Source organism: Gymnoscopelus microlampas (genome assembly GCF_963454915.1).
Source record: "Gymnoscopelus microlampas genome assembly, chromosome: 11".
Lineage (NCBI taxonomy): Eukaryota > Metazoa > Chordata > Actinopteri > Myctophiformes > Myctophidae > Gymnoscopelus > Gymnoscopelus microlampas.
In genome coordinates, this window is record NC_139948.1 from 47,625,628 (window position 1) to 47,641,816 (window position 16,189).

General features: G+C 38.7%; 1 protein-coding gene across 1 annotated transcript; it reads left to right on the forward strand.

Annotated features, from left to right (window-relative positions):
- Positions 1 to 4,053: 4,053 nt before the first annotated feature.
- On the forward strand, positions 4,054 to 9,160 carry LOC311056221 (E3 ubiquitin-protein ligase TRIM21-like; the record flags this gene model as incomplete). Its single annotated transcript, XM_084072684.1, has 2 exons — positions 4,054 to 4,141; positions 7,505 to 9,160. Exon 2 carries the CDS (start codon positions 7,514 to 7,516, stop codon positions 9,158 to 9,160), a length of 1,647 nt encoding a protein of 548 aa, XP_083928810.1. The 5' UTR covers positions 4,054 to 4,141; positions 7,505 to 7,513.
- Positions 9,161 to 16,189: the final 7,029 nt, after the last annotated feature.

A 16,189-nucleotide genomic window follows, 5' to 3' on the forward strand; every position in this document is an offset into this window, starting at 1 on the left:
TTATTTTAGAAAAGTGCAGAATAAAAATGAAAATTCATACCATATTTACACATTTATATTTATCAACCTGCATACAGAGTCCAGGGAAGGGTTAACTTTTGACACGGTGCAATGGAATGTTGACTTGAATCTAAACGATGTGCTGTATATGAGAATCAAAGGTGAAACAGTCTCACACAGAGTGACAGCAGAGATCATATTCTCTACAACAACCAACTATCAACAGGATTCTCCTCATTAACAGAGAAGACTTAAGCACATAGACGAGTACAGTATTGATGAGTTTTGTTTGTGTGTTATCACTTTAGCCTTAATGTCTGACTGTACCACGTGTTGTTTACATTTATGACTAATAAAGTATTCAAGCAATCCATCAATTTTAGTACCCAACACTTAATAAAAATGGTGACATTTTGATGACATTTGGAAGGGACTGGAGCCAGTCCATGGACCTGAGAAAACTTTAGGCTATGCTGACATCTGCTGGTGTTTATCTGCAATTACAGTTGTGTGTCTGTTTTAGTTGTTTAGTGGTTATTTGTATGAATACAACTGACCAAACAGTATTGACGGTATCAAAGCTGATTCACTGTAATAAAACGTAATATTTTGCATGATACCACTGTACAGTGCATAGGGTCATAACACGTGTGAGTGGATGGAAATAGAGCTTGTAGCTTTCTTGCTTGCTTTCTTTCTTTCTTTCTTTCTTTCTTGGTGCATCCACCGAATGTATGTTAAGGCTTTTAAAAACCCCAAAAAATGCAAGTATAATCATTACTCAAATTCAGAAAATGTACCCCCACCCTTCCCCTCTAATTAAATCTGAGCAGCTGTAAATCATCATTAGAATCTTATAATGTCCCATATTCAAGTCTTTGTTAGTATGTAAACATGATATAGACTATAAGCAGTACACACAAGCATGCACACTCACACCCTTAGGATATTTGCAGACCAAAGTGTTTCTTCCCAGCTGAAAACGACAGGCGCTCGCCTAAAGACGCTTCCAAAATATACCAGCTCTCAGGAAGCATATAAAAACAGCACACCTCAACACGCAAGCGCAAGACAGACGTTCAGCTCCCTGTCACACTGCTGGGGTTTCCAAAAACAGGGCACTCCCGTTGTAAACAAAACATAAGCTGCGCTCAGGCAAAACCATTTCTTGATGGACACGACCCCTTATATGTTTCCATCCTCAGCCCCCATTTCTGCTTTTGTACATATATTGTACATTTTATACATATATTATAATATAATATGTGTATAAAATCGTATACATATATTCCGACTCTGTACATATCGTTTTTTTGTCTGTATTTTGTGATCATTTTGAACTGTTGATGCTACTTTATATGTCTATGAATTGAATACCAAGGACTTCAATAAACAAGACCGCAAGTACTTTTTTGGACGGACTTTTTTTAACTGTACTTGTGCTGTTATTTACATTTCTGCCTAATAAAATATTCAATCAATCAGTCAATGGGGGGAGGGGTCCTGCCTGTGAGATCCTGTTGTTTCATCTGTGCACCGAGTGCAAAACTCTTGTGAGGTTAAAAAGTAGCGTGTGTGTACATTTTGGTAAAAATAAAACCCATACATGATCCATTTTCAATGGATGAACGGCAAGCAGGTACAAATGTAGCCCAATGACAACATGTATATTTTGGATTGAAAACTATTTCACTCACCAGTCACTGACCCTGAAGATAGGTGTGTGCTAACTCTCCTCGGCCTCCTGTAGACCACGACCAGCTCCTTGGTCGTGTTGACACAGAGCAGCTGTTGGGTTGTTCTGTTCCCTAAATGCAGGACAGCCAGGCAGAATAGTGTTCAATCAAAACCCACGATTGGGTGTTTTAATACAGGTTAACATAAGACATCACAGACAAACTAACAAGATGCAACACAAACAAACAATGACCCGACAAGAACTGACTGGGGAACAAGACTATATACACATGAGGAGGACTGATTACAAATTGGATACATCTGGGGAAGACATGACCATAGAACCGAGAAAACTAGAACGTGAACACAAAGACATAGACATACATGACCTAGACAAGACAGGCAAAGTCTGTGACTGTGAGAGTCGGCATACTTGATGATGGAGCTGTGCGTGGCTATGCAGTCAGGTGTGTATACAGGGACTAAAGGAGAGGGCTCAACACGCATACCTGAGGGTCTCCTCTGCTGAGAGTCCAGGAATGGGGGGGGGGGGGGGGGGGGGTGGGCACATTACAGCGCATCACATCACAACACGTGAGCTTGTAGATCTGCTATTTTGGAAAGATTTTAAGAACCTTTGTAGAAAATAAAATTGTGAAGTGGGACACTGCATAATGAGTCCTTTTTATATAAATATATTTTGCTGACTTTTACGTGTGGTATTGCTACTTTTACTTGCATATCTCTAAATGAATTATATCTATCTGTGTGCGTGTGCGTGTGTCTCTATGATTACACATGATTACTTCAGTGCCTGTTTCCCTGAGGGTTACATTTCGTCACTGTCAGGGCAGAAACCTCTTATCTCCATATTTTAACATTTGCTGCTTTTTTCATAAATGAATGCCCTATGCGATCATACTACAGCATCACACAAAAGCATCATAAGGAGCAGATCCACAAGTCGATCTGCTTTGCTATTTTGAAATTTGAATGCTGAAAAGTAACACATTTGGACATGAGGTTTCCACCTGACAGAGACGATATGCATGCAGTGTGCATTCCTCATTGTGTCTGCTGACAAATACACACTAATGTCCTACACACTAGTACACACTAATGTCATTTATGCATCGTTCTGTTTCACCCTAGTGGACATGGTTTTGAGATTAGGTTTAGACATAGTTTCTGTGAGGTTAAAGGTTAGGTTTAGACATAGTTTCTGTGAGGTTAAAGGTTAGGTTTAGACATAGTTTCTGTGAGGTTAAAGGTTAGGTTTAGACATAGTTTATGTGAGGTTAAAGGTTAGGTTTAGACATAGTTTCTGTGAGGATAAAGGTTAGGTTTAGACATAGTTTATGTGAGGTTAAAGGTTAGGTTTAGACATAGTTTCTGTGAGGTTAAAGGTTAGGTTCAGGCATAGTTTCTGTGAGGTTAAAGGTTAGGTTTAGACATAGTTTATGTGAGGTTAAAGGTTAGGTTTAGACATAGTTTCTGTGAGGTTAAAGGTTAGGTTCAGGCATAGTTTCTGTGAGGTTAAAGGTTAGGTTTAGACATGTTCTGCACCAAAGAAAGAGGGACTATTTTCACTACTTTTGTGTGACACTTTTTTATGATGAACCAGGGCAATAATTCATGAAAAAAATATATGTAAATGAAACATGGAGATATATGAGCAGCAGCAATATGATACCTGACTACAGACACATCATAATATCCTAAATCAGTCAGCTTAGCTTTAGGGGTTGGGCCGTTGGGGTAATGCCGAATCTATTCTTAGTTGCACACCAGTACCCTGCCCTGACACATAGCCGATCTGCAAGCTCACAACACGTCGCAGCGTGACACAATGTGAGCTGTTACATTTGTGGAATTATTTTTTTTATAACATTCTGAAAAATCTTATTTTTTAATCTTTTCAATGATATTTACAGGGCTAAAGGGATGTTTACTCACCCAAAAACACTGTCTAAGGAAAATCCTGTGCAGACTCATCTTGAGGTCAAAGTTCACAGTACACGACAGCTTACAGTGCAAACAACATGACTATATGCTATAAAACAATATCTTTATTATAAGGATCTTGATCCAAAACATGGTTGATGATGAATGCACTGAAAAACCACATTCAATGTTTAAAGTGGTACGCAAATATGATCTAAAAAATAATAACTCTTCAGCTAAACTCGGGCAATATTATATTAATCTCAATGAAAATAAAGGTACATATGGTATGAATTAAAAATTGTATTCTGCATTTGTCAACGTGCACACAACGCAAAAGAGTGCAGGGAAGGGTTAACTTTTGACACGGTGCAACGGAATGTTGATTTGAATCTAAACGATGTGCTGTATGAGAATCAAAGGTGAAACAGTCTCACACAGAGTGACAGCAAAGATCTACAACAACCTACTATCAACAGCATTCTCCTCATTAACAGAGAAGACTTAAGCACATAGACAGGTGAGTACAGTATTGATATATTTTTTTTTTGTTATCTTTTTAGCCTTTTTAATGTCTGACTGTATCACATGCTGTTTACATTTCAATCCATACTTTTCAGTGCACAACACATAACTAAAATGCCTGAAATTACATGGTTGTTCAATCTGTCTGAATTAAGTATTTCAGTGCTATAGAGTCTAAGTCAGTGGTGGAGAATAACTAAGTACATTCAGTGTGTAAAGTTACTAAGTACATTTACTCAAGTACCGTACTTAAGTACAGTTTTGAGGTATTTTTTTTTACCTAACTGGAGTATTTCCAATTTTCAGTACTTTTACTTCTACTCCACTACATCTCAGAGGCAAATGTTATACTTATACTCACAACTGTGTTGTGAGCTTATGTAGATCTGCAATTTTCTAAGGATTTTATACATTATACAACTTGTGAAATGGGACATTGTGCATAATGAGTACTTATTACTTTTAGTACTTAAGTATATTTAGATGCTAATACTTTTGTACCTTTACTCAAGTACATTTTTAATTCCGGACTTTTACTTGTAACAGAGTATTTCTCCACTTAAGTAAAATAATTGAGTACATTTACTCCAGTACTGTACTTACAGTTCAAGGCACTTTTACTTGATTTAAGTATTTCTTTTTTAATACGTAATACTTCTACTCCGCCACATCTCAAAGGCAACTACTTTGTAGATTTAGATTACAAAACATGCATTAACCAATGAAGCCCTATTTTATACTTGGGCTATCGGCTATTCAAATAATAGGTGATCTACAACACATCACGATGCGACACGATGTGACATGTGAGCGTTGTTTTTTAAAAGAATGGGTATGTTTTATCATCTGTACATGGGTCATCAAACTCGTGACTGCATTCCTTAAAATCCTGTGGTGCTCTTCATTAATCTCTCATCATGTACGTTTCTGTTTTGACCGCATAACACCTACGCATGGTCTAAGACTTTCTCATCAAGATAGAATCTGTTCACCTTCCTGGAAACCACGTGACAAACACAAACTAGTTTAGCTTGATCTCCTGTTCTCAAGTAACACTGTCCTCTGACATAATATGTGCCCACTCACCTCCAGTGGCGTTCCCAGAAATTACATTTAGGGCAGGCGAGATTTTTTTCTCTACCTACCTTCACTCTTCATACCAGTAACCTGTAAGCTGATTGTATGACATTCTGAATTGTAGTTGTGTATATCTGTCTGTCTCTTATATGTTTATATTATATTATATATTATTATTATTATTATTTATTATATTTATTATTATTAATAATAATAACACTTTATTTGTATAGCACTTATTTAAACAAAGTTACAAAGTGCTTGAACAATCAAAACAGCAATCATCAACAACAACAATGCAATAATGAAATAACAGTGATAAATTACATTTTACAATAGAACAGCACAATAATAGGCAACATTTGTCTCAGGGAGCTAAGAAGGCCATTCTGTAGAAGTGGGTTTTTAACAGGGATTTAAAACTCGTTAATGATCTGGTTAACCTTAGTTGCTCTGGTAGGCTGTTCCAAAGTCTGGGGGCCTTAATAGAAAAGGCCCGACCTCCTTTGGTCAACAACTTAGCCTTAACAACTTAACATAAGGTTCAACCAAATTACATAAATAGCTAGGAGCTAGACCATTAAGAGCTTTAAAAGTTAGCAGTAAAATCTTAAAATCAATCCTGAAGGCGACTGGCAGCCAGTGAAGTGCAGCTAAAACAGGGGTTACGTGATCAAATCTCCTGGTACCAGTGATGAGCCGCAGATGTCACCTCTAACCCCGCCCCCTACCCCGCTTGGGGGGGGGGGGGGGGGGGGGGGTCGGGCGGGGGGTCCCAATGAAATTGAATGGGCACAGCGGCCAATGAAATTGAATGCTGCTCTTAGAACACATTTGGGCCCTTATAAGTCACATCTGCTGATGAGCCTAGCTGCTGCATCGTAATCGCTGCTGTGTAATGCAGGTAATCAGCAGTGTTGCCAGATTTTGCAAGAGAAACAAGCGGACATGGGTCTATGAAAACAAGGCCAAAAGCAGCAACTAGGTTTTACCACTTTATCACTTTCAGATATTTACCACTTTCAGCTATTTGAAAATAGCAGATCTACACGCTCACAATGTGCCACGGTGTGTTGTGAGCTTGTACAGTAGATATGCTATTTTCAAAAAAAGTATTGAAAGAAAAGTGAAATGTTTTGAATATTTTTGAAACATTTTAACAACACAAATAGATATTAATCTGGGGGTCCTTGACATGACAAAAACAACATTAGGAAGCAAGCCCAAATAAGCAACTACTTTAGAAATAAGCCCTAAAAACCGCAACCACCAATATTTACAAGTTACTTTACAGAAAAAAACAAGCTCAAAGTCGCTCATAATAAGCAGAGATGGCAACGCTGGTAAACAGGAAACCGCTTGATATGGGGCTCCCCAAATGTTGGGTATGTCATTATAGGCAAAAACAAAAAAAACTTAGGGCTGGGAAAAAATCAAATGAATTAGAGGCTTTGTAATTAATTAATCAAAATGAATCGCATGTTTAATCGAATATCAATATTTGACTTGAGAAGCGATTAAAATGCCTTAATTGTTTTAATCATGTTCATTTTTGGTAATTAGTTAATTGAAATTAATCAGTTAAAGTCCCAGCCCTAAAAAAAAACTACAAACAAGCAAACAAATTATAAAAAAAAAGAAAATCAAAGCTGATCTGTATAAAGCTCACATCATGTCACGATGCATTGTGAGCTTGTAGATTAGCTTTTAAAATGTGTAGCACATAGGCATAGACAGTATGGCACATTAGGGGTGTTTATGGTAATATTATTGACCACTTTTTTATATGTGTGACAGCAAAAATTAAATATTGATGAAAATGTGCATCACAAGCTGGCATGGTGATGAGCCCTGTATGTGTGTTTTGTGAAGACCACATACTCAATCCATGTGTGTGTTTCACTATAGCGTGCACTGTGGCTGGGGGGGGGCGTCCTAAATGGCCTGCACTGGGGCTTGTTGCAACTACATTACACCAGTGCTACACTGTATAAAGCTATGAATGTGTGCAATCTCTGCCTATCGGCATATCTTTGCTTCATGTATCTCGAGAAGTACAGCCTGGCTTAAGTACTATGATAATGTACAGTTCTAAATAGCCTGACAACGGATACAATGGGTTAGCATAACCAGAGGGGAATGTGTTCCCAACATGCATCATTCCCAACAGGCATCCTTTCCAACGGGCATCGGCCTTGTATATGTCTTTAGGTTTGTCTGTATACATGAAGAGCATTATAATAAAAAAAAACACATCATGTTTTCACTTATATTTTCACAGTGTGTAGAAATGGCATCCGCCAGCAGTCTCCATTCTGAAGAGCAGTTCCAGTGTTCTATCTGTCTGGATGTGTTCACTGATCCAATCACCACTCCATGTGGACACAACTACTGCAACACATGTATCACACAGCATTGGGACAACACTGATGTGTGTAAGTGTCCACTATGTAACGAAACCTTCTATAGGAGACCAGACTTCTCAGTTAATAAAGTCTTCTCAGAGATGGCTGATCAGTTCAGGAAGTCAAAGGAGCTTAAAAAAACATCCAACACAAACCAAGAACCTGCTAAACCAGATGAAGTCTCCTGTGACGTCTGTACTGAGACCAAACTGAAGGCTCTGAAGTCCTGCCTGATGTGTCTGGCCTCCTTCTGTGAGACTCACCTGGAGCCTCATCAGAGTTCTAAAGCATTAAAACGACACAAACTAATCGACCCTGTAAAGAACCTGGAAGACGTTATGTGTAAGTACCATGACAGACCTCTGGAGCTGTTCTGTAAGACTGACCACGTGTGTGTTTGTCAGTTCTGCACTGAGTCAGACCACAAGTTACATCAAATTATATCTTTGAAAGAGGAATATGAAGAAAAGAAGGCTGAACTGGGAAAGACAGAGGCTGAAGTTCAGACAATGATACAAGAGAGGAAACTGAAGATTCAGGAGGTCAAACACACAGTAAAAATCAGCAAGAAAGTTGCAGACAGAGAGATAGCACACAGTGTGCAGGTCTTCACTGCTCTGGCGAGCTGTATTGAGAGAAGGCAGGCTGAGGTCATCGATGTGATTGAAGAGAAGCAGAAAACAACAGAGAAACAGGCTGAAGGCTTCATTAAAGAGCTGCAACAGGAAATCACTCAGTTAGAGAAGAGAAGCTCTGAGCTGGAGCAGCTCTCACACACTGAAGACCACCTCCACCTCCTCCAGAACTTCAGATCCATCAAGACCCCTCCACCCATCAAGGACTGGACAAGGGTAAATGTCCATCAGTCTTCATATGTGGGGACTGTGAGGACAGCTGTGGCTCAGCTGGAGAAGACACTCAGTGAAGAGATGGAGAACCTGTATGATGCTGAGCTGGGGAGGATCCAGCAATATGCAGTGGATGTAACTCTGGACCCTGATACAGCAAGTCCCTATCTCATCCTGTCTGAGGATGGAAAACAAGTACATGCCGGAAACACACAGCAGATAAAGGATCTCCCAGACAACACAGAGCGATTCTCTGAATGTCCCTGTGTCTTAGGAAAACAAAGCTTCTCATCAGGAAGGTTTTACTATGAGGTTCAGGTTAAAGGGAAAACTGACTGGGATCTAGGAGTGGTCAGAGAGTCCATCAACAGGAAGGGACAAATCACAGTGACCCCCAACAATGGTTACTGGTCTATATGGTTGAGGAATGGAAATGAGTACAAGGCTCTTGCTGACCCTCGTGTCCTCCTCCCTGTGAGAGAGAAGCTCCAGAAAGTGGGAGTGTTTGTGGATTATGAGGAGGGTCTGGTCTCCTTTTATGATGTGGAGACCAGAGTTCATCTCTACTCTTTCACTGGCTGCACCTTCACTGAGAAACTCTGTCCATTCTTCAGTCCCGGTTTTAATGAGGATGGTGAAAACTCTGCTCCTCTGATCATCTCTCCTGTCAATCACTCAGATTAGACTAATCCTGCAGCTTTGCATGAAAAAGGCTAGTTTACATTCAAGACAACAACTGTGGTGCTCATCAAAGGTTTGGTTTTAATCAACTGTCACTTCAAATCAAGTAATTTAACTGTTGTTCCTAATTATGTATTATAGATCTATTAAAATGAAACACAATAACTTAATTTTACATCTGAAGTACAGCCAAATACTAATTATTGTAAATGGAGTATTTAGCTTAAAACATATGACCTGTCTGTGAGACTGTACACGAACTTGATTGTATATTTTATTTCATGGCAGTCCATTTTAAGTTCAATTCAACATTTTCGCTCATTATTGTACTGTACAGAAATAATATATGTCAGGAATGACAATATTTAATTTTCAGTGTAAACACGAGAATACAATGATTTCGATGTTATTATTATTTTTATGTAGTTGATTATAAATTGTAGAAGGAAAATGTGATCCTTCAAAAGAAATCAACAGTTGTAATTAGTGTGTACATTTGCAGTCCTTGGATTTGACTCACTATGAAGTGCAACAATAAAACTAATAAAGCTTTAAAGAGTGACACTTATTGGTGATATTTTCTTATAATGGAGTATGTCAAAGTAAATACTTAATAATTCAAAAGTACAAATTATGATGTACTTTTTATTCTTAATATCAATATAAATTTAGAACATAAAATAATGGGTCCCACCATGAGTCCCTTCCTAGAAATGTAGTGGAGTCAAAAGGACAATATTTCTATTTGACATAAAGTGAATGAAAGTCATGTGGTTACAAAACACAGGGGGGGAACATAACTTACACTATAATTGTATACAGGGTATCTGCACATTTCTTAAGTGACACTTTAAGGACCTATATTACTGTGTCAAAAGTGATCAACAAACGATTCTATAAAAACTGGTCAAACATTGGCCAAATTATGAAATATTACCTGAGAAAGAGGCAAACATTGTGAAAATAGCTGATCAACACCCTCACAACGCCTCACATTGCAAAAAAATAATGTTGAAATCTTGTCTACATTTCTACCTTGGTTAAGGCTTTTAAAACCCCAAATAAGCTACAAGTACTCAAATTCCAAAAATGTACCCCCACCCTTCCCCTCTAATTAAATCTGAGCAGCTGTAAATCACAATTTGAATATTAAAATGTCCCACATTCTCTTTGTTAGTACGTAAACATGAGATAGACTATAAGCAGTACATACAAGCATGCACCCTCACACCCTTAGGATCTTTGCACACCAAAGTGTTTCTTCCCAGCTGAAAATGTCAGGCACTCGCCTAAAGACGCTTCCAAAATATTCCAGCTCTCAGGAAGCATATAAAAACAGCACACCTAAACTTGCAAACGCAAAACAGACGTTCAGCGCCTCGTCATGCTGCTGGGGTTTCCAAAAACAGGGCACTCCCATTGTAAACAAAACATACGCTGCGCTCAGGCAAAAACAAATCTTGATGGACACGACCCCTTATATGTTTCCATCCTCAGCCCCCATTTATGCTTTTGGGGGGAGGGTCCTGCCTAATACATCCTGTTATTTCATCTGTGCAAACCTCTTGTGAGGTTAAAAAGTAGCGTGTGTGTATATTTTGGTAAAAATAACACCTGTGTTCCATTTTCAATGGATGAACGGCAAGCAGGTGCATACAATATATTTTGGATTGAAAACTATTTCACTCACCAGTCACTGACCCTTTCCACTGTGATGCCGTCAATGAAGATAGGTGCGTGCTCACTCTCCTCGGCCTCCTGTAGACCACGACCAGCTCCTTGGTCTGGTTGACACAGAGCAGCTGTTGGGTTGTTCTCCTGACACCAGAATGTCAGTGATCTGTTGGGTTGTTCTCCTGACACCAGAGTGTCAGTGATCTGTTGGGTTGTTCTCCTGACACCAGAATGTCAGTGATCTGTTGGGTTGTTCTCCTGACACCAGAATGTCAGTGATCTGTTGGGTTGTTCTCCTGACACCAGAATGTCAGTGATCTGTTGGGTTGTTCTCCTGACACCAGTGTCAGTGATCTGTTGGGTTGTTCTCCTGACACCAGAGTGTCAGTGATCTGAACTCGTCCCTGTGGGCAAATAACTCATCATTGTTGACAATCCGGCCCGACGCGGTCGTGTCATCGGTGTCACATGATGGTGTGGTGAGAACCTAAATGCAGGACAGCCAGGCAGATTAGTGTTCAATCAAAACCCACGATTGGGTGTTTTAATACAGGTTAACATAAGACATCACAGACAAACTAACAAGATGCAACACAAACAATGACCCAACAAGAACTGACTGGGGAACAAGACTATATACACATGAGGCCTGATTACAAATTGGATACATCTGGGGAAGACATGACCGTAGAACCGAGAAAACTAGAATGTGAACACAAAGACATAGACATACAAGACCTAGAAAAGACAGGCACAGTCTGTGACTGTGACAGTCGGCATACTTGATGCTGGAGCTGTGCGTGGCTATGCAGTCAGGTGTGTATACAGGGAGTAAAGGAGAGGGCTCAACACGCATACCTGAGGGTCTCCTCTGATGAGAGTCCAGGAATGGGGGGGAGGGCATATCACAGCGCATCACATCACAACACGTGAGCTTGTAGATCTGCTATTTTGGAAAGATTTTAAAACATTTTGCAGAAAATAAAATTGTGAAGTGGGAGACTCTGCATAATGAGTACTTTTACTTTTGGTAATTTAAATATATTTTGATGCCAATACTTTGGTACTATCATTCATTGATACAGGGCATGACTTATACTTGTGGTATTGCTACTTTTACTTTTACTAAAACAAATAGTACTTCTATAATTGCCTGGATGCACACAGCGATTGCAGATCGGAGTTCTGACTGCTGATTGAGGTATGATTTGCTGCACATGTTGCTTATTTATGTTTATATATATCGCTGTATCCCTGCGGTAAACTGCAGGGTGCCTGGAGGCGTGGCGTAGAGGGGAAAGGTCATCTAATCTGCATAGTTTCATATTTACGGGTAATGTGTCTACGGATTGGATTCAGACTCACGGCTTGCTAAACTAACTAAATATCTTATTTTGCGTATCTCTAAATTAATTATATCTATCTGTGTGTGTGTGTGTGTGTGTGTGTGTGTGTGTGTGTGTGTGTGTGTGTGTGTGTGTGTGTGTGTGTGTGTGTGTGTGTGTGTGTGTGTGTGTGCGTGTGCGTGTGCGCGTGCGTGTATGATTACACATGATTACTTCAGTGCCTGTTTCCCTGAGGGTTACATTTCGTCACTGTCAGGGCAGAAACCTCTTATCTCCATATTTTAACTTTTTTCATAAATGAATGCCCTATGCGATCATACTACAGCGTCACACAAAAGCATCATAAGGAGCAGATCCACAAGCTCAAAATGTGGCGAGAAGCTCTGCATTTTGAGCTTGTCAATCTGCTTTGCTATTTTGGAATTTGAATCCTGAAAAGTAACACATTTGGACATGAGGTTTCCACCTGACAGAGACGATATGCATGCAGTGTGCATTCCTCATTGTGTCTGCTGACACATACACACTAATGTCCTACACACTAATACACACTAATGTCCTTTATTTATCTAGTATGCATATCGTTCCTGTTTAGACATAGTTTATGTGAGGTTAAAGGTTAGGTTTAGGCATAGTTTATGTGAGGTTAAAGGTCAGGGTTTAGGCGCCACCTGGGCGACACACCAAAGAAAGAGGGACTATTTTCACTACTTTTGTGTGACACTCTTTTATGATGAAGCAGAGCATTAATTCATGAAAAAACAAATCTAATTGAAATATGGAGATATATGAGGTCAGCAGCAATATGATACCTGACTACAGACACATCGTAAATATTCTAAATCAGTCAGGTTAGGATTAGGGGTTGGGCAGTTGGGGTAATGCAGAAATCTATTCTTAGTTGCACGCCGGTGCCCTGCCCTGACAAATAGTTGATCTGCAAGCTCACAACACGTCAGAGCGTGACACAATGTGAGCTGTTACATTTGTGGAATTATTTTGAAAACTATTTGACTTTGAATTGATAATTACAGGGCTAAAGGGATGTTTACTCATATTTAAAAATGGGGACATGACCCAAGAATGGGACCTGACCCAGTGTTTGAGAAACACTGTCTAACATAAATCCTGTGCAGACCCATCTTGAGGTCAAAGTCCACAGTACACGACAGCTTACAGTGCAAACAACATGACTATGCTTTAAAACAATATCTTTATTACAAGGATCTTGATCAGAAACATGGTTGATGATTAACGCACTGAAAAACCACGATCAATGTTTAAAGTGGTACGCAAGTATGATCTCAGAGGAAACATTATAACTCTTCAGCTCTTCTTGGGCAATATTATATTAATCTCAATGAAACAACTTAAGAAAAGTAGAATATAAAGGTAAATATGGTATGAATTAAAAATTCTATTCTGCATTTGTCAACCTGCACACAGCGCAAAAGAGTGCAGGGAAGGGTTAACTTTTGACACGGTGCAACAGAATGTTGATTTTAATCTAAACGATGTGCTGTATGAGAATCAAAGGTGAAACAGTCTCACACAGAGTGACAGCGGAGATCATATTCTCTACAACAACCTACTATCAACAGCATTCTCCTCATTAACAGAGAAGACTTAAGCACTTAGACAGGTGAGTACAGCATTGATATGTTTTTTGTGTGTTATCCTTTTAGCCTTAATGTCTGACTGTATCACATGCTGTTTACATTTCTGATCGATAAAGTATTCAATCAATCCACACATTTCAGTACACAACACATAACACAAATGCCTGAAATTACATAGTTGTTCTATTTGTCTAAATTAAGTATTTCAGTGATATAGAGTCTAAGTCAGTGGTGGAGAATAACTAAGTATATTCAGTGTGTAAAGTAACTAAGTACATTTACTCAAGTACCGTACTTAAGTACAGTTTTGAGGTATTTTTACCTTACTGGAGTAATTCCAATTTTCAGTACTTTTACTTCTACTCTACTACATCTCAGAGGCAAATGTTATACTTTAACTCCACTACAAGTATTTAAAAACTTTAGTTACTAGTTACTTTGTATAAAACATACATTAACCACTTGAGACCTATACTTTGGCTATTTGAAAATAGCTGATCTACAAGCTTACAACTGTGTTGTGATCTTATACGGACTTTTTCTTGTAACAGAGTATTTTTCCACTTAAGTAAAATAATTGAGTACTTTTTACACCACTGAGTACATTTACTCTAGTACTGTACTTACAATTTCAAGGTACTTTTACTTGATTTGAGAATTTATTTTTTAATACTTAATACTTCTACTCCGCCACATCTCAAAGGCAACTACTTTGTAGATTTAGATTAAAAAACATGCATTAACCAATGAAGCCCTATTTCATACTTGGGCTATTGGCTATTCAAATAATAGGCAATCTACAACACATCACGATATGACACGATGTGACATGTGAGCGTCTATGTTTTAGCATGTGTACAGGGGTCATCAAACTTGTCTGTTGCAAGACCTGTGTCCGTGGCACATTTATTATTTTACAAAACATATATTTTTCATTATAAATATACACAAAGTAATATTTTAAGAATTAGTTTAAATGATTGTGGTGCCTGGTAAAGTGTAATGGTGTAGAGTAGATGGAAACACTGACTGTAATGGTGTAGAGTAGATGGAAACACTGACTGTAATGGTGTAGAGTAGATGGAAACACTGACTGTAATGGTATGTAGATGGAAACACTGACTGTAATGGTGTAGAGTAGATGGAAACACTGACTGTAATGGTGTAGAGTAGATGGAAACACTGACTGTAATGGTATAGAGTAGATGGAAACACTGACTGTAATGGTGTAGAGTAGATGGAAACACTGACTGTAATGGTGTAGAGTAGATGGAAACACTGACTGTAATGGTATGTAGATGGAAACACTGACTGTAATGGTGTAGAGTAGACGGAAACACTGACTGTAATGGTGTAGAGTAGATGGAAACACTCACTGTAATGGTATAGAGTAGACCCAATTATTGAAATCTAAACACTGAATAGACTTGGACATTTTTGCCACATTTAATGCCAGTCTCAGGACTGCCAACTGCCAGTATTCACCTTATTTGTGGCCCTTCTCCAGGGTGGTGCCATTGTTTTTTTCTCTGTGTGCTGCTTCATTAAATATCTGTTCACTTCCGCCCTAGTAGGCTACTGCAGGCATAATGCAAGTAATCAGCAGTGTTGCCAGATCTTGCAAGAGAAACAAGCGGACATGGGTCTATGAAAACAAGGCCAAAAGCTAAGACAATTACAACTTTCAGCTATTTGAAAATAGCAGATCTACAAGCTCACAGTTTGTCGCGATGTGTTGTGAGCTTGTAGAAATGCTATTTTCAAAAAATAGAAAAGTAAAATGTTTTGAATATTTTTGAAACATTTTAACAACACAAATCTTTTATCAGGGTGGGGGGTCCCTGTCACATTATTTTCAGATGAGGTTCTGCGGACAAATACATATTAATCTGGGGGTCCTAGAAATGAAAAAAAAAAAAAAAAAAAAAACATTAGGAAGCAAGCCCAAATAAGCGACTACTTTAGATACAAGCCCGACTGCAACCACCAATATTTACAAGTGACTTTACAGAAACAACAGGCCCAAAAGTCGCTTATAGTAAGCAGACATGGCAACACTGGTAAACAGGAAACCCCTTGATATAGGGCTCCCCAAATGTTGGGTGTATCATTATAGGCACAAAAAAAAGAAGAAACTTCAAACAAACAAACAAATTAGAAAAAAAGAAAAACAAATCTAAGCTGATCTAAAAACTCACATCATGTCACGATATGATGCATTGTGAGCTTGTAGATCAGCTTTTAAAATGTGTAGCACATACACATAGACACTATGGAACATTAGGAGTGGTTTTGGTAATATTATTGACCACTTTTTTTATATGTCTGTAGTAAAAAAAAGAAAATGTCCATCACAAGCTGTCATGGTGATGACATATGTACAGTATGCGTGT